This window comes from Garra rufa, chromosome 11 (genome assembly GCF_049309525.1).
Source record: "Garra rufa chromosome 11, GarRuf1.0, whole genome shotgun sequence".
Lineage (NCBI taxonomy): Eukaryota > Metazoa > Chordata > Actinopteri > Cypriniformes > Cyprinidae > Garra > Garra rufa.
Genome location: NC_133371.1, coordinates 19,812,802 through 19,838,618, shown reverse-complemented (window position 1 = coordinate 19,838,618; position 25,817 = coordinate 19,812,802). Strand labels below are relative to the sequence as shown.

Genomic DNA, 25,817 nt, shown 5'->3' with positions numbered 1-25,817 from the left:
GAATGAACAAATACATGTATGTTAGCGGTCACAGTACTTGTGTTCTGATTTGCTCAAATCTCGGCTCTTTCAGATCGGTTTATCATCATCCCCCTCCACTCTTTGATGCCCACAGTGTCTCAGACTCAGGTAAGTGTAGACAGCTGTGGCAAGCTCTCTGCCTCCCACAACAGCTCACAAATGTGATCTTTCCCTCCCATCTGACTGCTGAATTGAATTCGCTAAGCTCCATGTGAAGTCCATGCGCCTCAGACTTTCAATAGTGCTATTATGTTCATGAATGACACTTCGCTTCTCTCACCCCTCAGGTGTTCAAAAAGCCACCCCCGGGCATGCGCAAGATTGTGATCGCAACCAACATCGCAGAAACCAGGTGGGCTTGTTTGTGTGTGTGTGCGCTCATGATTGTAAAAATGCTTTTGTGTATGTGTGTTTTGTGCTTTTCTGTCTCTTGTACTGTATGATGAATCTTTTTCTAGATCCAAAACCATTTGTCAGATTTGTTTGATAATGAATAATTAACGCTGTTTTCGCAGTTTTTCTAGCTAATGCCGTCAGTATGCAAAAAGTTGAAAACATGCAATGGCCAAGTGGCATTCGAGCCAGCTAATTAAAACTCAACTGACTAGCACACAGCTTTAAAACAGGCTTCAAGCATCATCTGTATAAACAAACTCAACAAAGAGTTGAAAGCAGCCAGAATTTGGTGGGGTTTCATAAATAAATTCATGAGTGAATCTCTTTTTAATTGCGCTCAGTGTCATCAGGCTGTTCTGCCGTTGTATTGTTTGATCTCTGGTAATAAACATCTGGATTCTATTAAGGTATTGGACTTTTATCAGCTTTTAGAGATTCATTATACTTATGTCAGCTTTGTCATCATTTTCTTCTCATCATACATGGTTCTAAAAATGTATAAGACAAGATTAAACTGCAATCACGTTGCATTTACATGACAATTTATAATTCAGTACGTTTTACACTGTTGACTGCAAAATTGGCTTACTTATTTACCCCAAAATGCATGAATGTTTCGTCAGTCATTATTACATATTTGACTCAAGTGACACAATGTACATCAAACTAGTGTAGATCTGGTTAGTGTAGTATACCAGCAGTATAAAAAATATTATAAAATGAAATTATATATGAGAAAATTGCTTCTCGATTAATAGAACATGTAGGATGGGACATGATTTTGTTTGATGGGTATTGATTGGATTGTTGGATCTTTGCCATTCTGAGGGGAAGGTGATGTTAATGGCATTTGGTTGGATTCTTGGGGGATGGGAGGAAAAATCAACCCATGGTTATATAATATCCTTTTTTACAGCAGCAGAAAAGTTTCCAAGATGGCGAAAATTATTGTTTTGAATGCATTATATTGTATTATATTGCTCTTAGAATAATGTAAATTGATGAATCATGACCAGGGTCTTCAGAGAATATTTTTTGTCCTCTGCTTCTGTGATTTCAGTAATATGTTGTAATATTTCTCTCACTTTCAATCTCTATCTCTTTTAGCATCACGATAGATGATGTTGTGTATGTGATAGATGGAGGGAAGATTAAAGAAACTCATTTTGACACCCAGAACAATATCAGGACCATGACAGCAGAGTGGGTGAGCTTAGCCAATGCCAAACAGAGGAAGGGCCGTGCTGGCAGGTACAGATATTTCTTCCCCTTTCCCTCTCCTCATTTATTCTCTTTTATGTGTTATGCCCTCCATATATCAGCAGCTCTATCCAATCTATTCACAAGTATCAAAACCAATTTTAGTCAGAGGAATTGCACTCTGTGGAAGAATGTCAAACCTCTCAGGATGCTTGTATCACAGGAATGCTATGGAATAAAAAAAAAATATGTTGTTCTTTTCTTTTTTTTCCCTCGCAGATCACACTGTTTTTGAATTGGGCTTCTTTTCCACAGTGATTTTTATTCAAATTTAATTTAATTCATTTAATACATACATACAGTATAATAAAAGGGTTCATGTTAAAACTGGCAAAAAAGATGACAAACCATAAAAAAAAATTAGGGGTAGGTCATATGAAAAATAATAATAATAATAATAATAATAATAATATCACAATATAATTAATTTTATTTGACAGTTATAATGTATGGCTGGACGTAGTGTTGGGCAATTTTCATATTGTCTTGTCGTCAGCTTGTGAGATCACCGTTACACGATACTATCGTGCTAATTTATTTAATTATTTATGTACTAAATTCCTTATTCGTTTTGTAAGGGTAGTCGTGTTATTGGGCATGTGACTTAGTTGTGCGTGTACAGAGCGCTGAAGGTAGTTCTGCCGGAGAGGTTCCAGTTTACTTTCGGTTTCTAGTTATAATCAGTTAATCTATCTACACTGTATGATGAATAAATCTCTTTTTCACTGTGTGTGTCTGTGGCGCGTTACGACTCCGACGCGGGCACTCTATGCTTGTGTTTATACCGCAGCAAGTTTCTGAAGCATCCTAGAACCGACTCTCCATGCTGCATCAGTAAAGTTAGGCGCCTTTTTGACAGATAATATTAATAATCGTTGTACTATTGTCAAAGGCATCAGAAACAGGCGATATTTCTGACTATCGTCGATACACGATACTATTGTCTATCGGCACAACCCTAGCTGGCTGATAAACAGTGTCATATTGAGATTGCGATAAATGTCGATAACAGCAATAAGCTCTGGACATTTTTACTCAATATGAAATAAACGTGACAACAGATTAGTCAGTGCATGTTGCTAACAAATCTGCATGCTCTCCGAGTCTCTGTAAGAAAGAGTGGTATAGTTTTGTTTACTATTCAAACTCACTGACGCTGGCTGTGTTTCAGCATCTGCCTTCTCAATAAATAAGGACATGAACACATAAACCTCCTCTCTAGAGCTGTTCTGAGAGTTCACATTTTTTACCATTTTAATGTGAGGAAAAACTACTTTCAAATACAAACTGCAATCTTCTGCAGGGCTCGCAAAATCGCTAGCCCGACGTCCCGGGGCTATTGTGTTTTCCAGTCGGGCTACCAGAATGTGTCACTGGGCTGCCCGACGGGCTATCATAAATTAAACTGCTCCTGCAGGACCTTAAAAACTCATTAATTGAGTTGTATCAAATTTAAGGCCATAAAAAGTTTTAAATATCTTAAATAGTATAAGAAAAGTCTTCATTATAATTTAGGAGGTCGCACATTTGGGGACGGAAAGACGAGAGTGCTGGATTAAACTTCAAAAGGCAATGATGTCATTGAATAAATATGCACGCTGCACGTTTCAAAGTCAAAACGCGGCACGGATGTCTTTATATGAATGTATCTGAAGGGAACAGACTGTCTTCAGAAACGTGTCTTTGGCATTTTCATGTCATGCCTGATAAAACAGCGTTAATGGTGCTTTGTATACAGCCGTTACTAGGGAAACCGTAGTATTTCAGCGCTCCTAAAGCGCCCCCTAGTGACAAATGAATTTTTATTTCCACATTTTTCCATGGTCAAATTGCAACTATCGGCCTATGTTTTATGCAGAAAACACAGAGTTGTAAATGTGAAAGAAGTTAATGTGCCTTCTAAAAATCTAAACAATTAAGACGGTAATATATGCTTTAAATAAATATAATAAATGATATACTCTTGTATACCATTTTAAATATAATAAATTATATACTTTTAATGGTATAAAGGCTGAAATTCCATTGTATAAGATATTTTGTTTTTGTGTGAACCTGTATCCGAATTATAAATCATGCCATTTTATGGCTTAATATTCTACCGTACATTGTCCAGTCCTACTCATACTGTTCATTTTACTTGTGCAGCTCTTAAAAAGGGTCATAAATTGCCTTAAATTTATATTTAAAAATTCTACAGATACGCCAAATAGTGAAATAAAATTCATTCCTTGATATTTGTTTATATTTGTGTATTGAAAACATTTTTGATTGACATTTACCCCCAGTTTCACAGACAAGGCTTAAACCTATAGTCCTAGATTAAATGTAAATCTGAGCTGTTTCAACTGAAAGAAACTTGGACTGACTGATCTTAAAATATATCAACGCCTTTGTTTTGTCCCCAGATGCACACCAGTATAGTTTCTTTTCTAAGGCACGGTTATAAAAATTACTTAAATGTCCTAATTGAACTATGGCCTAATCCTGGTTTAGGCTAAATCCCATCTACAAAACCGGGCCTTAAGACTCCTATCTGATTTTCTATATTTAAAAAAAAAAAAAAGTATTTTTTTTATTTGGGCTAGTTAAATTATTTTCGGGCTACCAAAATCTAAAGAGTACCTGCCCGAAGGGCTACCAGAGATTTTGAAATTTTGCGAGCCCTGTTCTGAGATCTTCAAGACAAACCATCAAAATAAAAGTTAGATTTAACTTGAAGAAATTACAGTGCCTTGCTAAATTATTCATACCCCTTCATTTTTTTCACATTTTGTTATGTTGCTGCCTTATGTTAAACTACTTTAAATTACTTTTTTCCCACATCAATCTACACTCCCTACTCACTAAGGGCAAAGCAAAAAATAGGTTTTTAACATTTGTGCAAATGTATTAAAAAAAAACCTGAAAAGATCCCGTTGCATAAGTATTCATACCCTTTTCTGGGACACTCGAAATTTAGCTCAGGAGCATTCATATTGCTTCTAGATGTTACTACACTTCGAGTGGAGTTAAACTGTGGCAAATTCATTTGAATGAGTATGATTTAGAAAGACACACAATTTTAATACATTTGCACAAATGTTGGAAAACCTATTTTTTGCTTTGGGAATTTTTTTGTGGGGAAAAAAGTAATTTAAAGTAGTTTAACATAAGGCAGCAACATAACAAAATGTGAAAAAAAATGAAGGGGTATGAACAATTTCGCAAGGCACTGTATGACAAATATATATACAGCTGAGGTCAAAAGGTTAAATACCTTGCAGAATCTGCAAAATGTTCATTATTTTACCAAAATAAGTGGGATAATACAAAATGCATTTAATTTATTTATTAAGCACTGTGTGAGATATTTGACAAAAGACGTTAACTTATAGTCCACAAAAGAAAATAGTAGTTGAATTTATAAAAATGACACCGTTCAAAAGCTTACATACACTTGAAAAATCCTTTAGGTCCCACAATTTCATTGGTTTTTCAGTGTTTTTGTGTATTTGAACCCTTTTCCAATAATTACTGTATGATTTTGAGATTCATCTTTTCACACAGTTTGTACAACTGTTGTTGTATTGATTTCTACAGAGGAAAAAAAAATCATACAGGTCATATGTTTTGAGTAACATTAGGCAACATGAGTAAATAATGACAGAATTTTCATTTGGGGTAAAATATCTAAAAATCAAAAAATCTTGGGGTCTGAATCTAAAAACACTTTGTGTGAGAGTGAGAGCAGTGTGCATTTTTGTCTGGTGTCTACGTGAAGGGGGTTAAATTGGCACAGTGACTCATGCTTTTTAGACAGTGAGTGAGAGTGTGTGTGTTTGTATGAAAGAGGGAGGATAATAAGTCAGTCACTAGCTTCTACATGAATCTACCTTGCTGCTCAGCACAGACTCTGACACACCATTTCAATTTCATACTCATTCGCAAACGTCTAAATGTATGCCCCTCTCATTGTACCTGTGTATATCCACACACTGACACACACATTACTCCGTTGCCACAGTAACTCCATAGCGCTGCATTATTCATGGGAAAGCAAATTGACTTTCACATCAGCAAGCTTTGACTAGTCTAGCGTAGACAAACCTTTGACTGTTGGCGTAAAATTTGATCCACAATTTGGTATACTGGCCAAGATGTTGAAAAAAGGCTTTCTGTTACTTCCTGTCTACCTTCTTTCCTGTCTATGTTTGATTTTTCTTCATATCTAAATTCCTTCCTTCCTTCCTTCATATCTACCTTGCTTCCCTCACTTCCTGCCTTTATATCCCATCTTCCTACCTTCATATGGTAGGTCTAACTTCCTTTCTGCCTGTCTGTCTTCCTTCCTTCACCTAGTTTCTTTTTCATTTTGTCCTTAATATCTTGTTTCCTTTCCATGCTTTTTCATATCTACTCTAATTCCTTCCTGCCTATCTACCTTCGTTACCTTTGTTTTTCTCTTTCCCTACCTGAAATTCATCTGTCATTTAAATTAAATAAAATGTTAATTAAATGTAACAAAATAGTAAGGACTTTAGTTTAAACTAATGTAGTATCATTTAAATGTTAATTACATTTTAATTGCTAAATTAATAAAAATAAGTCTAAACTATAGGCCTGAATTCTCATTTGCATTTAGCTAGTAGCAATTAGCATTCATCAAACAGACTTTCCTAATGGAAGCAGTATGACATTGTTTCCTCTGTCTTGTTTGTTTTGTGTGTGTGTCTGGGCAGAGTGTCTCCTGGAAAATGCTATCACCTGTATAATGGACTGAGGGCCAGCCTCCTGGATAGCTACCAGCTACCTGAGATTCAACGCACTCCACTGGAAGAGCTTTGCTTGCAAATAAAGGTATTCAGTTGGATGCCCAGTCTGACCAGTTCTGTGCATACTACATTCACAAAAATGCATGGTTGAATTTCTAATCAGAGCTCAACAAAAGTATCTATTGATCTAGATCAATTTGAGTCACACTGCACAGGTTTCGTTTCAGCAGTAGATGTGTATACTGTTAAAATGCAAAAAAAAAAAAAAAAAAGAATCATGCTTGTTGGCAATTCTCAGAGAGAGAGATTCTCACTGCTGTGGTTTTAGGAAATTTCCACCGGTGACTCATTCATGGTCTACAACACACACTCTCTTCATTACACACACACTCTCAACCTCTTTCCCCTGAATCTGTGTGGCTCTAATGGGGCCTGAAGGCATAGGTTTCAAAAATAGTCTCCGGTGACTGTAATAAGCGAGCACACAAACAAACTAATGGATTAAAAGGGACATTAATCACTGTCATTGTATTTGAGAGGCAGTCTAATCGTGTAACGAGGCCTTTTAGCTGTGTCAATTACTGCTTATTTTCACCTCCGCATGGCTGCCCAGTCCCTGTTCTCCATGATGCTCAGCAGTACAGCGGGCACCAATGAATATTCACTCATTTATGCACACAAAGCTTCAGGGGTTCATCGTATAATACTTATATAATCATTTGTCTGCTTAAATTGTGAGAAAATTTTTATAAGAGTGTGGTCTGTTTCTCTCTTTTTCTATATATTTTTTCTGTCAGATTCTGAAGTTGGGACCCATTGCATCTTTCCTGCAAAAAACCATGGATCCCCCATCAGACAAAGCAATAGAGCTCGCCATCACACACCTGGTGGACCTGGTGAGAGGATAAAGTGATTAAAGGCAGCAATAACTGACGGAATTGAAAAAGAGGGTTGGATTAATGAATAAGTAAGGGGTCATTTACAGTCTGCCATTACCGTAAAATAAATTGGGTAGTCAGGTGCCCAGCGTGAAGCAGCTACATGGCTACTTAACAAATAAATTAAATGGACATGAAAGATTACTTTGAGCGTAGCAAACTAGGTAAGGCATAATCTAAGGTCATTATCAGGAAATATACCCTGACGTGAAGGTTCCCTGGAACCACTTTTTACCAATTCACTAATTAAATGGACATGAAATATTGATTTGAGTTGAGCATATTTTATGTAAGAATAAAGACAGAAGAGTGCTGTAAGCAGGACATGGGAAATCAAAAACCTGAGACAATAGTCCATTATACTGTTATTTGACAGTGGCATGCTGTGATTGATCAAGTATTCCAGAAAGCTGTGTAATTAGGAGGTGTAATGACTAAAATCAAAGTAGCAGAAGCACAGTATCTAAAATATGTCTGTTTCTCTTTTATATTTTCTAGAATGCTCTGGACCGGAACGAAGAGTTAACTCCATTAGGATTTCATCTTGCCCGTATGCCTGTAGAGCCTCACATAGGGAAATTGATTCTGTTCGGGGCTCTTCTGGGCTGTTTGGATCCTGTGCTCACCATTGCAGCCAGCCTTAGCTTTAAAGATCCCTTCTTCATACCACTGGTACAAACTCACCCTTTTACATAAACACATGTGCTACACCCACCAATCATCAATCCCCCAAAGCATTTAGAGCAATCCCAGAGAGTGTTCTCGAATAAGGGCTTGTTTGACTGATGGATTCATTTATCTCAGGGAAAGGAGAAGATTGCAGACCAAAGGAAAAAATTGCTCTCCCAAAACTCTAGAAGTGATCATCTCACTATTGTCTATGCATTTTGGGTAAGTCCTAAAGAGTTGATCGTCATTAAAAAATCACTCTTAGAAATTAAGATGAAGAATGGTGTGTGTGTGTATTGGTGATAATATGTGTATTTATTTGTTGTGTTTGTTTTTATTAGGGCTGGGAGGATGCTAAAAAACAGGGCAGCAGGTTTGAGAGGGAATACTGCTGGAAAAACTTCCTTTCTGCAAACACGCTACAGGTCAGTCTTCACTTTCCACAAATCAAACATAAGGTAAACAAAAAATTGAAAATTATACTCTGTTTAATAAATTAAAACCCATTTTGCTTATTCCTACCAGATGCTTCAGAATATGAAAGGTCAGTTTGCAGAGCATCTTTTGGCAGCTGGCTTTGTGAGCAGTAGGGACCCTAAAGATTCCAGCTCTAACATCAACTCAGGTAACACTGACTTTCTGCACACTTACCTGTCCACCTAACTAACTATTTGTCCATGATTTCAGCTGTCCACTTGCTTACACAGCTGTCTGTGTTTTTACTGCCATTACCGCCTGGACCTTTAAAGATTTGATTAGTCTGAGTGTGCTGATTTTGACAGCCTGTGTTTGAAAAGAGATGAGCTATTACTTTTCTGAGCCAAAATCATAACGTGGTAAAACACATTTGCTGCCAAAAATACATAGTAACACTTTACAAATATTAGATAACATAAATTAATGCATTTGGCATATTTAGCTAACACAACGCATAATGATCTAGGTTAATTTTATACTATTGTCCATGGTTATTTATTTTTTTCATAACTATTGTAAATTTACCTTGAAATACTAGTGTATAAATAAAAAGAGTAATTTCAGCTGTTAAAATCAGGGTTTCCGCGGGGCATTAAAAAGCATTAAAAGTCATTAAATAGATTTTGCGCAAATTAAGGCCTTAAATGGCATTAAAAAGCATTAAATTGTTTTATACGGGCATTAAAACTTTAGATAGTGTTGAAGAAACAAATATTACCAATTTATCTTGAATATAGCCTGTATAATTACTAACTTTGATTCACTGTCGCGAAGTATGATAAACAAGGAACCAGTTTGGTAATTGCTTCTTGCCGGTTTTCCTGCAGAAACCCTGTAAAATGTTTTATTGTTAGTTCATGATACCTAATGCATTCAAAAGGGAACATAAGTTAAAGCGGTTCAATTTTCCCTTATCTTTTGACCATATAAGAGGTCCTTCTACAGAATTTAAAATGCAATATTATACACCTTTATAATCTCTGAATTTGTCCATCACTTCAGTTCAGTTACTGACTTCTGCACTCTTGCTAAAACTTCCGTTATAAACAATGCTGTTGTCTACACTGTACAGTTAATCTCTTATTTACATTGTGTCTGCACTGTTACAAGCATTCTTGAGAGTACTAAATCTAACAGACTGACTGTGATTGGCTATGATGCTCAGCACTTCAACCTTTCATGCAGATCTAAATATGATGTTAATGTTATAAAGCTATAATGTTAATGTTATAGAGCTAATATTAGGTAATCTCTGCAGCTGTAATAGCTAAAACATAGTAATAGAATGTTTAAGGCAAGTCATTTTACTCGACAGTTATTTCAGTCATGCAAGTACAACTCTTACCTCTTTGGTGAAACATCAAATTCTCTAAAGCTGTTCACCAAGATAATGAACCACTGCACCAAGCAGAGGGTAGAAATTTTGGTGTAAAAATTTCATTAACATTGTAAGTGCACTTCAGGAAACATTGTAACTTTTTATTTGGTTCTTAAACCTTATGGCCCAGTTTCGCAGACAAGGCTTAAGCCTAGTCCTAGACTAAAATGTAAGTCTGAGTTGTTTCAACTGAAATAAAATTGCACTGATTGATTTTAAAATATATCAGTGCCTTTATTTTGTCTCAAGATGCACACCAGTAATGTTTTTTTCTTAGCATGTTTATAAAAATTACTTAAATGTCCTAATTGAACTATGGTCTAATCCTGGCTTAGTCTAAGCCCTGTCTGGGAAACCGGGCCTATGACTATTTGTGAGTAACATTAACAAATCATTATTTTTTTTGTCTGCTCTGTGTTGTCCATGTTCCTCTATACATTTTGATATCTAACATAAGTAATATTCTCTCTTATTTATGTTATTCAGAGAACGAGAAGCTCATTAAGGCTGTGATCGTAGCGGGTCTGTATCCTAAAGTGGCCAGTATACGTCCCAACCATAGTAAGAAGGGGCCAAAGTAAGTGGCAGGTATTTCTCCCATTGCTTGTGTTTTTATTTTTTTAGTGGCGTTATCCCAATTAGGACATCTTCACAGACTTTTGTTCTGTTGTAAAAGATGAAAATCAGTTTGTTATATCATAGGGTGAAATTCAACCACAGTCCATTAAGAAACCTTCATTTATGTTTTATCATTTTGTTTTTATCACTGATATTGAGACTAGTTTTTGTCTGGCTCAGTTATTAGCCATGTCAATGGTGGTTTAAAGTTATTTGTTGTTACAGTGCTGATGTGGTGGCCTCTAGTAAGGTCACTAGTCCTGAAATTGTGAGCTTTCTCCCTGTGTCCTGCAAAATGCTAGCAGTGTTCCACATTTCAATTATGTTTGTATTTTTTTTTTCTTCCTTGAAATTACAATAGTACAATATAAAATTTAAAATGTGATTACTGTTTGATTTGTGATTTTGTCCTGTAAAATCACATCCACTGTCCTGCAACAGGTCAATAGCCAAGTGGTCACTCTAGTGCTCCAGGAACACTTTGATTTCAGCTTTCGCGCACACAAAGTACATCAGTGTTCTTTGATAGCCCCAGCACTGTGCACCTTGTTCACACCACTCAATGTGTCCGTTTTTCACATGGCTTCCATTCGTTACTGCTCTCTATTCAACCGGTTATGCACTACACAGCTTTATATGAGTTATACTGCAGAAGCAGATCCTCATTGAATGTGTACAAATTGGCAGCTGTGCCGCTATGCATATGAATTGTCACACTGAAGCTTTTGTCTAGTTTCTCTGGTGCTAGATTGAAATATTCATGAGTTACTCCATTTAGCATGAATGTAGTCTCGCAAGCCAGACTTTTGTCTTTCAGTGTAAAGTCTGCCAAATATTTATAAATTTATGGCGTTCCAAAATTTGAAAATTCACCAAGGCTGCATTTATTTAATCAAAAATACAGTAAAAACTGTAGTATTGTGAAATATTACAATTTATATAAACGTGTATATAAAATTTGAATACATTTTAAAATGTTATTTATTTCTGTAATTACAAGTCTGACTTTTCAGCTGCAATTATTCCAGTCTTCAGTGTCACATAGTCTTTCAAAAATTATTTTAATTTGTTTTAATATGTGTTTCTCAAGAAACCTTTTTTTTACTATCAATGTTGAAAACGGGTGTGCTTTTTCTAGGATTATGTGAAGAACAAAGTGCAAAAGTATAGCATTTAGTTTACCCCAAACTTTAACAGTAATCTAAGCCTGTGATCAGAATTTCTGTACAAAATAAGTACAGATTATTTAATGAAATTGCCAGCATTCAACACCATTTCCACGTACAGAAGTGACTGTTGGCAGGAACTCCTGTGTCATTCATTAATTCATATTTCAGATAAAACTGTCCCTAAATGGTACATAGGACCAAATTGAACTGTGGTTTGTTGCTTTACATATTGGTCAGATGGTCATTTCCAAAGTGGGCAGTTCAGGTCCAATTCAGCAAAAATAATTATAGGCTAAAACTGCCAACTGCCCACTTAGACAGGAATTGGGCCATCTATTTTTACGTTTTTCTTTCTTAACCCTCTGGGCCTCTTCGGTCATTTTTGACCGAAAAATTTTATGTTTTGAATTTTTAAAAATCGTAGCTTCATCAGAATGAGATGACGCTTGGTGACTTTTGTTGCATTAGCTATGTGAGTACAAAAAAAAATCAGTGACATGATTCGGATATGTTAAAGGGTCAAAAAAAAAATAGTCACACTTGGCTCCTTCGCGGTCAGAAATGACCGACATAGGAAATGAATGGGAAATACGAAAAAATGTGATAATTCAGATAATCTTTTGGTAATACAAGCTACAAATGAGCAACTGTGCTGAAAAGAAGTGTTCAGCAAGCAAGGACTGACACTCTAAAATAACAAAAGTACAGAACTGACACACACACGCACACACACACACGCGCACACACACACACACAGACACACACACAGACACACAGAAATAAGCAGAAAAATGCAAAACCTGATATTTATCCAATCAAAAAAATATCTAAACCTTGCCAAAATTTATCTTTTAGAATGTCTGAATATATTTCTAAATGCAAAGCCTAATAAAATGAAGAAACAGTAAAAAGAAAAAAAACAATAGGAATCCCAAAGCCCCTGTATATTTGTATATAGGGAGACACAGGAGTTTACATGGCATTACACAAGTTTTTATTTTTTATGCCACTAGATGGTGCAATTTTCACTTTAAAAAAATGGATTTTAAATGCTTTTACTCTATTTTAATGTGAAATGTTGTATTTTTTGAAAAATAATAAATACATAATTAATTAAAAAATATAATATAAAATATAATTCTACTGGGAAAAAATTGCTCATTAAAACTGTATAAATATTGCATAGATTCATAAAAAATGCTCAAAATTCTAAATAATAATTACAAAATATTATTGAACAAAAATATATTTAATTGATTTTCCTGAAGAAAAAAAAAAGTTACTTTTTAAGGCTTCGGTCACTTTTGACCGCGAGGGAGCCAAGTGTGACCCCTTAATGAGGAGGCCCAGAGGGTTAAAATGCTTAGGAAAGAAATCTGAAATTGATGACACATTTAAATAATGTCAAAGCAATCTCTGAGAAGAAATGTCTTAAAATTGTGTGCAGGCTTTCAATCAGGTCCATTGTTTGGCTGGCTTTATCTATAAAAATTACATCATTTTGGAAAATTGAATCTTGAAATTGTTTTTGCAGGCCAGCGAAGGTGTACACTAAGGCTGATGGGAAAGTTTGTATCCACCCTAAATCTGTCAATGCGGAGGAAACTCAGTTCCACTACACATGGCTTATTTATCACCTGAAGATGAAGACCACCAGCGTACGTACATTTTTAGTTTACCCCAGAGTGAGGTTTTATCAGTTTAACTAACAAAAATGTCCCCAAAAAACTCACACACATACACTCATGCAGTGTTTTCATTCATTAATTTCAAAGGGAAGGACTACTGTATATCATATTGTTGAAGAGCTCTGTTTAGTTGCGAGAAAGGACGTGTGTAAATTAATGCAGCTTCTAAGTCCATCTTTTATTCAGTTTCTGTGTGCCTTTTAACCAACATCCTCTCAAAAGAGATCAAAGCTCCTAACTGAATCGAGAAGTGCCATTTCAGGCATCTCTTCACTTGCTCAACGAGTCTCTCTCTCTCTCACACACACACACACACACACACACACACACACACATATATATACCTGCAGCTGTTTTTGCCAGAAAACAATACTAACTTTGGTGCTGTTCTGTCACAATGATGCAGATTGAACAGTCCTGTCCTGTGCACCAGTGTCCGTAGGTTGAGACTGTCTTGTCTTTTTCTGAGAAATAAAGAATGAGACGAATTGGTGGTTATGTCATAAGTAACCCAGGATTTACATCAGAGTCCTGATCAGTGTTGGGTAAGTTACTCTAAAATAGGAATTAATTACTAATTCCATCTTCAAAAGTGTAATTAGATTACTTTACAAAATTCAAATTTCTAATTCCAAAAAAGTATTAAATTACTTTATTATTAATTACTTTCTAAATCCTATATCAACCTCAACAAGTTAATGATACATGGATAGACATGAAACAGTTCTTTTAATTCTTTATTTTTTAAATAGCTTACATAGATTATTCTGGTCACACTTTAGGTTCAACTTTTGCCTCCGTTTACTCCTAATTACTGCCTACTAATACTTAGTAAAGTAGTTGTTAAGTTTAAGAATTGGATAGTAATTGGGTAGAATTAAGGAGTTACAGTAAGTTATTGCAGAGTAAGACATTTTGCTTTTTAAGTAATAATAAACAGACTATACACAGTATTAAGTTTATTGGAATAAGAATTAACTGTGATTAAATTACAGAAAAAATAAGAGCAATCCCTTACTTCACTTTTTCAAGGCAAAAGTAATTAAATTATAGTAACTAGTTACACCCAACACTGGTCCTGGTCAACCCTGTTGATTGTGTGACAGAACATTATTGCTTACTTTTTTTGTCTTTGCGTAGTCTTTCTTTCTCAGCAGTTGTGGTGCACCTACATAGCGATGTAAGAAAACTGTAAAAGCAGAAGAAAGATTTTTAAGAGAGTGATGAGAGATGCCTGAAGCAAAGTGGCAGATAGTGAGATTGAAACTTTGGAGACAGAGAAATTGTGTGAATGAAGCTTGAATAAACCAGCGTACCAGCTAAAAGGTTTGTGTGAAGATTGAGAAAGATTGATTCACGAAAGTGAATTGAGGTAAACAGAATTTAATGTCTGCATTTGGTTCTTGTCCTCGACTCATATCAGTCTTTTCTTCATTCGCTCTCAAGTGCACTGCGTCTGGTCAGAACTAGCAATGTCCACAGCACTGACCTATGATACCTTGCTACTGGTTAAACCTGTGGGCCCCTCGGGCTCCTGATTAGGACTTAGTACTTGTTTTAGCCAATAAAGAAGCAGGAAGAGCCAAAGACAAGCTTTTCTTCATCTCTTTACACTATATCTGTTTCTGTCTCTGTTGTGTGTATGTGTGGATATAAAAGTATTGCTCTTCCACAGAACAGGGTGACATTTTCAGCCTTATGAAACAGTACATTTAAGGACTGAGACAGCCCTAAGAAATCTCAAGGTTGCTGGGGTGGTTTATTTTTGCATTTAAGGACTGAGACAGCCCTAAGAAATCTCAAGATTGCTGGGGTGGTTTATTTTTGCATTTGCATGTGTGCCTTTGCATGCATCAATGCAGTTTGTTTTGTAATTTTTTTAAACTAGGCTAGTTTCGCAAAAGTACAAACAGCATTCTCAGTAATGCTTGATTTCTGAACAACAAGGCTGGTCAATGAAAATTAGTTTAAAGCACATGGCAAGTTCTTAGAAATAGTCTAAAAATGTATTATTCTAGATTTCTTTTTTTGAAAAATCTATACACTACTTTTATAAAGTGGTTGTTTTGTCAAGTGGTATAACCAAGTAATATTTCCATAATTCTTAATTATTAAACTTGTTGCTGACTTTGACAAAGTCACCAGTCTCTACATAAATACTTTATATTATCATTTTATTTTCTATGGCTTTTTGTTTCATGACAACAAAGTGATTTATTGTTATGTTAATTAAATGACTTGGCAGGCAAATAATACTTTTATTAATATTGTAAAACAAAAATAATAAGTAATTCTACTTGTAATATATTTTCATTTCAAAGGTTTCAGCCTTTTGAGGATGTTCTTTTCCTTTTCTGATGAGTTGTAACCACCTTGACATTGACTTAACCCAATAAGATGAAGTAGTAAATAAATGTATGTATGTATATATATATATATATGTGTGTGTGTGTGTGTGTGTATATATATATGTATGTATATGTATGTGTGTGTGTATGTATGTATATATGTATGTGTATATATACACCGCGTTCCAAATTATTATGCAAATGATATCTTACTCTGGTTTTCATAATTAGTCAATGCAAATGACAGTCAGTATAATTTTTAAGTCATCAACCATTAGGGTATAATTCGAATTTTATTGAACAAACCTCCTAATGATAACAGTATTTATTTCAAAAATAAAAAACTGAAAATGCACTGTTCCACATTATTATGCACAACAGAGTTAAAACATTGTATAGGTTGTAAAGAACTGAAAATGGGCATTTGCTGAATTTGCAGCATTAGGTGGTCATATTTACTGAAATCAAAAGCTATTTCAATCAAAAACATCCTAACTGGGCAAGTTACATCTTACCATAGGACCCCTTCTTTGATATCGCTATCACAATTCTTGCATCCATTGAATTTGTGAGTTTTTGGAGAGTTTCTGATTGAATTTGTTTGCAGGATGCCAGAATAGCCTCACAGAGCTGCTGTTTTGATGTGAACTGCCTCCCACCCTCATAGATCTTTTGCTTGAGGATGCTCCAAAGGTTCTCAATCTGGTTGAGGTCAGGGGAGGATGGTGGCCACACCATGAGTTTCTCATCTTTTATGCAGATAGCAGCCAATGACACAGAGGTATTATTTGCAGCATGAGATGGTGCATTGTCATGCATGAAGATGATTTTGCTACGGAAGGCACAGTTCTTCTTTTTGTACCATGAAAGAAAGTGGTCAGTCAAAAACTCGACATACTTTGCCGAGGTCATTTTAATACCTTTAGGGATCCTAAAGGGGCCAACCAGCTCTCTCCCTATGATTCCGGCCAAAAACGCCACCTCCTTGTTGTGGTCGCAGCCTTGTTGGGACATGTTCCATCCACTACTCCATCCATCTGGACCATCCAAAGATGCACAACACTCATCAGTAAACAAGACTGTTTGAAAATGAGTCTTCATGTATGTCTGGGCCCACTGCAACCGTTTCTGCTTGTGAGCATTGGTTAGGAGTGGCCAAATAGTAGGTTTATGCACAACTGCAAGCCTCTGGAGGATCCTACACCTTGATGTTCGCGGGACTCCAGAGACACCAGCAGCTTCTAAAACCTATTTGCTACTTTGTAATGGCATTTTAGTAGCTGCTCTCTTAATCTGATGAATTTGTCTGGCAGAAACCTTCCTCATTCTGCCTTTACCTGCACGAACCTGTCTGTGCTCTGAATCAGCCTCAAATCTCTTCACAGTACAATGATCACGCTTACGTTTTCGTGAAATATCTAATGTTTTCATACCTTGTCCAAAGCATTGCACTATTTGACGCTTTTCGGCAGCAGAGAGACCTTTTTCTTTCCCATATTGCTTGAAACCTGTGGCCTGCTTAATAATGTGGAACATCCTTCTTAAGTACTTTTCCTTTAATTGGGCTCATTTGGCAAACTATTTATCACAGGTGTCTGAGATTCATTTCAGTGATCCAAAGAGCCATGAGACACAATACCATCCATGAGTTTAATTGAAAAACAAAAAACTGTGTGTTTATGACACTTACATCCAATTTGCATAATAATTTGGAACGCGGTGTATATACACATACATATACATATGTATGTATGTATGTATGTATGTATGTACGTACGTACATACATGCATACATACATATATGTGTGTGTGTGTGTGTGTGTGTGTGTGTGTGTGTGTGTGTGTATGTGTATATATATATATATGTATATATGTATGTGTATATATGTATGTGTATATATATGTATATATATATATACACATACATATATACACATACATATATACATATATACATACATACATACATATATATATATATATATATATATATATATATATATATATATACATACATACACATACATATATACATACATGTATCAAAAATGCCTTTGGCTACTGTGCAGGACTTGTATTTGTCATTCCAAAGACGAAATGCTCTATTGGCCACAAAAGGAGGCCCAACACCATACTAACTGTGGTCTAAAACCAGGTGTTTCAGTTTCATTGTCCAACCCCTGTATATATATATTTATATATACATTTTTTTTTTTACAGTAGGTCTGGATTTGTAAAAAAAAAAATGTTTTGTAATTTACTTATTTTTGTCCTTTTTTCTTAAGATCTTCCTCTATGACTGCACCGAAGTGTCTCCATTTTCCTTGTTGTTTTTCGGAGGGGATATTTCCATCCAGAGTGACCAGGACCAAGAGACAATCGCAGTGGACGAGTGGATTGTGTTTCAGTCCCCGGCACGCATTGCTCACCTTGTCAAGGTTACCTATTTCATTGTATTTGACAAGTTTTGTAACTTAATCTAAATGCTAATAAGGTATCTAACCAAAGGTTCATCCAGAGAAAAGTAACACACACCAAACATAAGACTTGCTTTTCCTCTGCATATTATTTTTAACAACATCAGTTTTCCACAATATTTCATGCAGGAAAATTGCAGATAGTCTTAGAAAAATAAAAAATACTGAGCAAGGGTGTGTGAACTTTTTGAATTGGATAAACAAGCTCAGTTGTACTTATTTTTTCTTCTGAGAAACATACGTTTTTGCTTCTGAAGGGCTGTACTACAAAAAAAATCTTATTTTACACTTTATCCTGTTCAAAAGTTTACACCCCCTGCTTTTAATCCTTGAGCATCAGTAAATGTTTTTAACTTTTGTAATAGTTTTGTATGAGACTCACAAAACAAAAACAGTTGTGGATCATCCAGGTAATGACAGATGGTATACATATGAAAATTACATTTCATTAAACATTAAAGTAATCACTCAAATACTTTTCAGATATACCTGTAATTGAATACTACCCTTTTGAAATGTAAATATTGAAATACAGTTACTTATATTTTGTATTTTAAATACAGAAGTTACATATATGTGGATACCTCCTAAATTTGGTGTTAACTTGACATGTTTGTTTAAAAATAGGTAATATGTTGCAGTTATATGTCAAATTTATTCTTTTTAATGTAGGACCTGAGGAAGGAGCTGGATGTGTTACTGGAGGAAAAGATAAAGAGTCCATGTCCTGTGGTCTGGAGTGACCAGGGGTCTAAAGATTGTGCTGTTCTCTTCGCTATAATCGACCTCATCACAACACAGGAGAAACCCCTGCTGGAGGCCCCAGGAAAGGCAACCAGTGAACCAACCAATAGGAGCTTATTTATTTAAATGACATTCAGCTGTAACTTAGCAAAGTGATCTTTGTCAGCTATATGTAAACACATTGATACTCTTTATCAGTACTTGTATACCTATTGCTTCAGAAATAGGAAAGCGTTTTTTGGCCACCTTTTTTTATTTTAGCATTGGCTTGATTTATTGTATGCTTTTCTTGAGTCATTTATTAAATTTGCCATGATACAATCCTTCTGTGTATGGAGACTAACATTTCTTAATCTCAGTATATACACACAGGGTAAGGGATATATAGTAAAACGTTAAGCAATAAAATATATCTTAATGCACATAATCTCAAAAATAAATTGATATGCTGATTATAAAAGTTTACAAATTATCTAATACATATTTACATTTGGCATAATTCATTTTCCCTGAGAGTCAATTCAAAGAGTGAACAAGCGAGTATAAATGTCTGTGGCGCTATTAAACTTTCCTTCACTTTACACAGGGACTCCACAAAATGTAATATTTTAAAATGAGCCCTGAGCTCAGTTTATTATAATATAAAAGCTATTGGATAAAACATATGGTGCATATTTGTCCTTTGTATCATCTTTTGAAGCTACTAAAGTTGTTCCTGCTCTGTAGTGGTTAGTGGTTTATCCAGTCTTCTTCATATGCTGTGCGTTCCTCAGAAGGAGGTAGAACTCCAACAATGGTCTCAGACGTTGGTCTCTAGGCCTTGCAGACGGTCCATCCTCTCCATGTTCTTCTCAATAGTTGCCTGACATGTGATGGGTTCACCACACTCGGCCAGAAACCAGCCCCTCTCTCCATCCCGCAGACGCTCGCCTTCATACCAGCCTGAAACCACAGCCAGACATCGATTCACTTTCTTATGTGCACAAACAAGTCAATGGACAAAGCAGAAACATTTTGACTACAACAAAACACAATCTGGTGTCAGAGCCATGGCTTAGTTGTCAGCAGCATGTGCCATTTCTTACTCCCATTACCCCTCATTTACATAAACATAAAACTGCCAAAAGGACTAAAATAACAGGGTGGCCGCGGATCCTTAAAAAGTCTTAAAAAGTCTTAAATTCCGTTGTCCTAAAATAAGGCCTTTAAATGTCTTAATTTGTCTTAAAACTAAATCCAAGGGTCTTAAATTTTTTACACTTTGAAAAGGAAAAGTTTATCGTTTTGAGGAGAATCTCCTGCGCAGGTTCTAAATCTGTTCTGTTGCTAGACACGCGCTTGCTTGACAACGCCTCAGTGTTGCCAGATTTAGCGGGTTTCCGCCCAACTACACGCATTTGTTTCGCAGATTAACTGTTAAGTTTAAGCATCATAGAGTAAAAGTTTATAATTAGCACATGTTTTGTCTTGCCACTTTACCAATTCAAACAATTTAAAAAGGGAACACGCACGCTGATTTTTTTTTTTTTTTTTTTTTTACGTTGCCGAGCACGCGCAGAGAGAGAGAGAGGAGAGAGAGGCGCGCGGCGCGATTCACACAGATTGATTCCTCTTTAACTGCTATTTGAACGGAAACGTACATACCAAGTCATGTCTTAATACCCGTTTTGGTATTCTGTTTAACAGTCGTTTATGTCTTCAGTCAACCGAAACAGCTGAGAAAGAGATGCGTGCCAGTATTCGGTTCGTGCATTTGGCCTTAAAGAGACAGCGTCCTATAAATACCTGCAGTGAGAAACACTAGTTATTTTACAATTAATTATTAAATTTCCCCTCCTGAATACTAGTGTTATTGATTTTATTACTAACTTTCTGTTGTATTCATTTACACTTGTCATTTGTGTAATTGTTCTTGTATTGTTACTGAACTTTAGTTCAGCTAGTAGTTTTTGCTGTGGATTAGAAGTAGCCTACCTAAAGTAAGCATTCAGTAATTAGGAAAAAACTAATTTTTTATTTTTTTTTTTGCTGATCCGAAAAATTATCCGATCCATGACTCAAAATCCGTGTTTGTTACACTGTTACATTGGCTTCAAAGTGTGTGAGAGCCTTGACTTTGTCATGGAATAGAAAATAATTTCTTCTTCTGGAATAGTGTTTTCTGTTGAATATTCCCAAGAATAATCAGTTAAATAAAATAATAATTTAAAATATCTTCATAGTTTTGTGCTAGACTTTTGCGGGACTTTCAATTTGGTCTTAAATTTTGTTTGAAAATGGTATTAAAAAGTCTTAAAATGTCTTAAATTTAACTTGGTCAAACCTGTAGACACCCTGAATAAAGAACCATACGAGACTTTAAATTTTAATAATGTGATAAATTGAAGCAGTGCTGAAAAAACACTTCTACTTCAAACTGCTTTCCTTTGATAAGTATTGTGGACAGCTTATAAAAAAGTGGAATGAAATGTTCAAAAATAAAATCGCCTGCTTTTTTCATCTTTTGTATATTTAATGGCCATTAAAAGATTCACAGGGCCTTTGAAGCTTTATCCCATGAGCCCTGGCCTTTCAACATGAAAGCCAGCCAACAAGAAACAGCCAGAGCGAGACCACTGCTTGACCCTCTGACCGGCACCATCAAAACTGAGACCTTCAGCTGAGCCTCACATTAAAACACGTCCCTGTGGTTATAGGACGGCAAGTTCTGGGACAATAATCATAACGTCAAATAACCACAAACACAGAATTGTTCTCTGGGTAACTTTAAACAAATCTGACTTTTTGTTGCTTGTGTTAGATAATTTAGAAAATAGAAAACACCCTTTAGAAAAGTGGTTCTCAACTTTTTTGACTCCAAGGACCAGAAGATTAATTAGATTTTTAATATAACTACATAGTTTAGAATCATATCTTTAAGGCCCGTTCATACCAAAATGAATTTTTCTGTGTGAAAATTTTGAGCATTTCAATTGTTCATGACCTTGGAACAATTCACTTTCCATTCCAAACCGGTATTTACTTTCAATACATATTTAGCAGAAACAAAAAAAAAGGCCGTTTTTCAATTGTATCTGAAAACCTCAAAGAAAAAAAAAAAGAACTAACAACCATTTGCAGGAATCAGTTGTACACATCAAAACAAGACAAATCAAATGTAAAAATTAAATAGAATTTTCACGTTGGTGTGAACTGGCGTTTAAAATGGAGAAAAAAAAAAAAGAGGCGGATGATCTTACCGTCGACTGTCTGTGACACCAACACCACATCAGCCACCTGTAGAGAGAGCTCATCCGGCTGCCTGGCCGTGTATGTCCTCGTCACCTCAACCTGCATTGCATCTAATGAATAAAAAAATAAATCACTAAACAATATAACACTCTGATAACTAAATAAGCCTCCTCAAGTGTAAGTCTGTGATTTTTATTTTATTTATCATTTTATTAAATCATAAGCTTATAGCAAAACCTTAACATGAAGCATGTCTTGGGTGTCATTCACATTCATGTGTGTTTAGAGTTCTAAGTTTATAATTGTTATTTTGATTGGTGATCTGACTGTGGCTGCCGACGCATCATCCAAGTGGATGCTGCACACTGGTGATGGTTGAGGAGAGATCCCCTATATGATTGTAAAGCGCTTTGGGTGTACGGCAATACACAATGAAAGCGCTATATAAATGCATCATTCATTCATTCATTCATTCATTCAAGCAGTAGCGGAGTAGTGTCGCTGTAATACACTGCATGACCAGAGGGTGGTGCTGTTTCGCTGAGGCTGGTTGTACTTACTCATTCTGTCATTCTTGTTGCTGCTGTTGTTCTGTCCCAGAGCGCTGATCCAGCGGGCTCTCTCATTACTGTAAGAAAAAAAAAAATAATAATAATAATAAAAAATATTAACTTATAACCACTGAAGCAGTTTTTTGACTCCCAACTGTATTTGATGTCTGTAAAAACTGCCCAAACCGTCAAAACAGAAGCTATTTCTTTACTGTTCTGGACATTTACAGACACACACCTTCAGACTCTGGTACAACAGCAGGTAAAGTTACAAGGAGAAACTTGACCTTGGTGCTGAAGCATTCATTACATTCAGTACAAGAAGTGTTTGTTCATGTTTGTAAGCTCCTTTGTGTTTGTTCAATTTCATTGAGAAGATGCTGCCACTTTTACAGAAAGAAAGAAAGAAAGAAAGAAAGAAAGAAAGAAAGAAAGAAAGAAAGAAAGAAAGAAAGAAAGAAAGAAAGGAGAGACACAAAGAGAAAAAACTATTTTAGCTGTGACATACTTGATTCAAATTCAGCACAAATATCCCACAACAAACATAACAGAGTACTGAGAGAGTAACGGCTGGGTCATCTGTCAGAAACTACTACTCTTTTGTTAAATTAGATTTTCTGTTAAGTTGTGAGAGAAAAATACTAAAAACCAGGGCATTTTCAGAGCTGACCTGAAGTGAGTCAGCCGGCCTGTGGGATTCTCTGTGGGACTGTAGCGTACACGACGCCAGTTCAGTCTCACGATCTGAGCAGACAGCCTGAGCTGACCAGCTGCATGAGTCACGCTTGGCTCATTCTGGTCCCATTTAAAGCTGAAGGGGTCACAAAGGCCTCTTGCCTGTTCTATTACCAGGAACATTAATGAGTTTGAGTGTGATGTGATTCATTCATAGACTAATTAGTGTTTAAAGAGTAATTAGTGTTTAAAAGAGCCACTGACAAAAAGGAAAGAAGATGGGAAATCTTTAAGGCTAAACTATATGTAATATAACTGATTACAAATATTTATGTATCTAAAATGGCTTAACCAGTCGTCCCCCTCCCCCCACTTATCTAACAAAGTAAAATGTTACAAAAGACTGTTCTTTCGAACATTATATTCATAACACTTGAAAAGATATCACTGTTTACACAAACATTTACCAGCAAAACTGTTTTCAACACTGATAATAATAATTTGAAATATTTCTTGAGTAACAAACCATACTAGCATAAGTTCAAGTGAAGGTGAAGAATCATGTGAAGAAAGCCATCACATGAATAAATTGCATTTTAAAACAGAAAATTGTTATTTTGAATTTTGAACAATATTTCTGTTTATTGTTTTTTTTTTTTGCACTGCAGTCTTGCAGTGAATCAATCAATCCAAAAAAAATAAAAAAAATTAGACAACACCTTTTTTGTTCATCAATATGTGTTTCAATGATGAAAAAACGGCATGACAATGACAGCCAAGCAAAGTCATATTACACACCTATTGTGCATGTCCATTAAACACATGTAAAGCAAACTATGAAAACAAGTATGTTGTTGTCAGCTGAACCAATCTTCCTCAGCCACGCTCTGCAGGGTGTGCACTTAGCGTGGGAAGGGCAGCTGTCTATTCACATCCCTGGAATCTGAGTACACATGATCACAACAGGTAGCAAACGCTATCCTGCTGCTCAGCATTACATCGGCTGAATTACTTATCTGACATGCAGCTTTTACCTCCACCATACATGATGCTCTTAACATTAATTGAACAGAGTGGTTAAAAAGCTCTTCCTTGACCAATAACTTCAAATGTTTGGTATTGGTCAAAAACAAACAAACCAGGCACTCACTGTTCCTTTAAACATGATAAAAATAATAAGTCTTTTTAGTGGTTCTCAACTGGTGGATTACAACCCAGGGTTGCCAGGTTTTCACAACAAAACCCGCCCAATTGCTACTCAAAACTAGACCAATATAGCGTTTGAAGGGGGGGTTCCCCATTAAAAATTGCGTTCTAGGGGGTAAGATAAAATAAAAGATAAAAGATAAAAATTTGTATTTCAGGGGCTACATATCACGTTATTGTGGTTGCTTCATCCCGTGGACATGAAAAACAATTCACAACAACAGTATTAAAGTAGCCCAATTCTGCTGAAAATTCACAGACTTGGCAACACTGTCACAACCCAAGATGATTATGACAGTGTTGCAAACAAAAAGCAAAGAAATTAATGCAAATAATAAAAAGTAACTAATTGTGCTAAGGCCCATTCACATTACTTACGATACCTGAACAGAAACTAGAATTATGAAGTTTTAAATGGGTCATTACATGGATTTTTTTATTGTTTTAATATTTTATTTTAAGATGTTCTTTGAGGTTTACTTATAGTTAGTTTTTTGCAAACTTTGTAAAATGTATTTTCAACCCTCATTCTGAACCTCTCTCAGAAACAGGCTGTTTTTAAGGGGGCAGGTCCTTTAAGACTTCAGTCAGAAATTGGCCACTGTTATGATTGGCTAACATCACTTCGCTGAAAACAGTATCAACGCCCACTTACTACTGCATATTTTGAGTGTTTTGACAACATAATCAAAATAAAATGTTCAATTCCAGACAAAGCATTATGAAATCATTTACTTACAGTTTGATGCAGCTACAGTCAGATCTAGTATCGCTTCATCTCTCAACATGAACTCTTTGTGAAGTCTCCATGGCATTGTGCCTAGTTTACAAAACAAAATGTTTGTCCTGACGACAGATTCAAGCGTGTGGACTGTGTCAGAAAGCGAATGCGTGTCTGTATACTGTATCCAGTGTAGACAAGATAGACAGATTTGATTTTGACGAGACACACATAAGCTTTAGCAAAATGTATAAAATAGCTGCAATTGCTAAAACTTAAATCAGACACAAAAAAAATCTGGCAAGATCATAAAAGCTACCAAGCCTTATTTTCTAAACACCAGAGAGGCAAGCAGCACCAGGAAGACCTAACATCTCCACTGTCTGGTATCCTGCATGCCGCACTGCTTCAGCATGCTTCCACATGCTTTCTACAGCTGAAGGCCAAAATTCCAGACCTATCACCTTTCAAGATTATTTTACATGAGGTGAAAAGT

The 25,817-nt window shown here is 35.7% G+C and overlaps 2 protein-coding genes across 3 annotated transcripts in view; one reads left to right on the top strand and one right to left on the bottom strand.

The window, feature by feature from the left end:
• The window catches only part of dhx36 (DEAH (Asp-Glu-Ala-His) box polypeptide 36), a 51,435-nt gene extending 32,177 nt beyond the window's left edge, over positions 1–19,258 (top strand). The window contains exons 13-25 of one of the 2 annotated variants that reach the window (XM_073850020.1): positions 74–129; positions 309–373; positions 1,525–1,668; positions 6,399–6,516; positions 7,229–7,327; positions 7,868–8,041; positions 8,174–8,260; positions 8,380–8,463; positions 8,564–8,663; positions 10,380–10,470; positions 13,215–13,338; positions 18,002–18,154; positions 18,866–19,258. In XM_073850020.1, the coding sequence (XP_073706121.1) occupies positions 74–129; positions 309–373; positions 1,525–1,668; positions 6,399–6,516; positions 7,229–7,327; positions 7,868–8,041; positions 8,174–8,260; positions 8,380–8,463; positions 8,564–8,663; positions 10,380–10,470; positions 13,215–13,338; positions 18,002–18,154; positions 18,866–19,063 (1,493 nt within the window). In that variant the 3' untranslated portion in view covers positions 19,064–19,258. Of the gene's footprint in view, positions 1–73; positions 130–308; positions 374–1,524; positions 1,669–6,398; positions 6,517–7,228; positions 7,328–7,867; positions 8,042–8,173; positions 8,261–8,379; positions 8,464–8,563; positions 8,664–10,379; positions 10,482–13,214; positions 13,339–18,001; positions 18,155–18,865 lie in introns of those variants that run through there. The other variant, XM_073850021.1, reaches the window with a different exon arrangement.
• Positions 19,259–19,396: 138 nt separating this feature from the next.
• Positions 19,397–25,817, bottom strand: part of LOC141345150 (rho guanine nucleotide exchange factor 26-like) — a 60,865-nt gene continuing 54,444 nt past the window's right edge. Inside the window, exons 13-15 of the mRNA XM_073850022.1 lie at positions 22,729–22,796; positions 22,177–22,278; positions 19,397–19,879 (exon numbers count right to left, since the gene is read on the bottom strand). Coding sequence (XP_073706123.1) covers positions 19,737–19,879; positions 22,177–22,278; positions 22,729–22,796 — 313 coding nt within the window. The 3' untranslated portion in view covers positions 19,397–19,736. The remainder of the gene's footprint in view (positions 19,880–22,176; positions 22,279–22,728; positions 22,797–25,817) is intronic.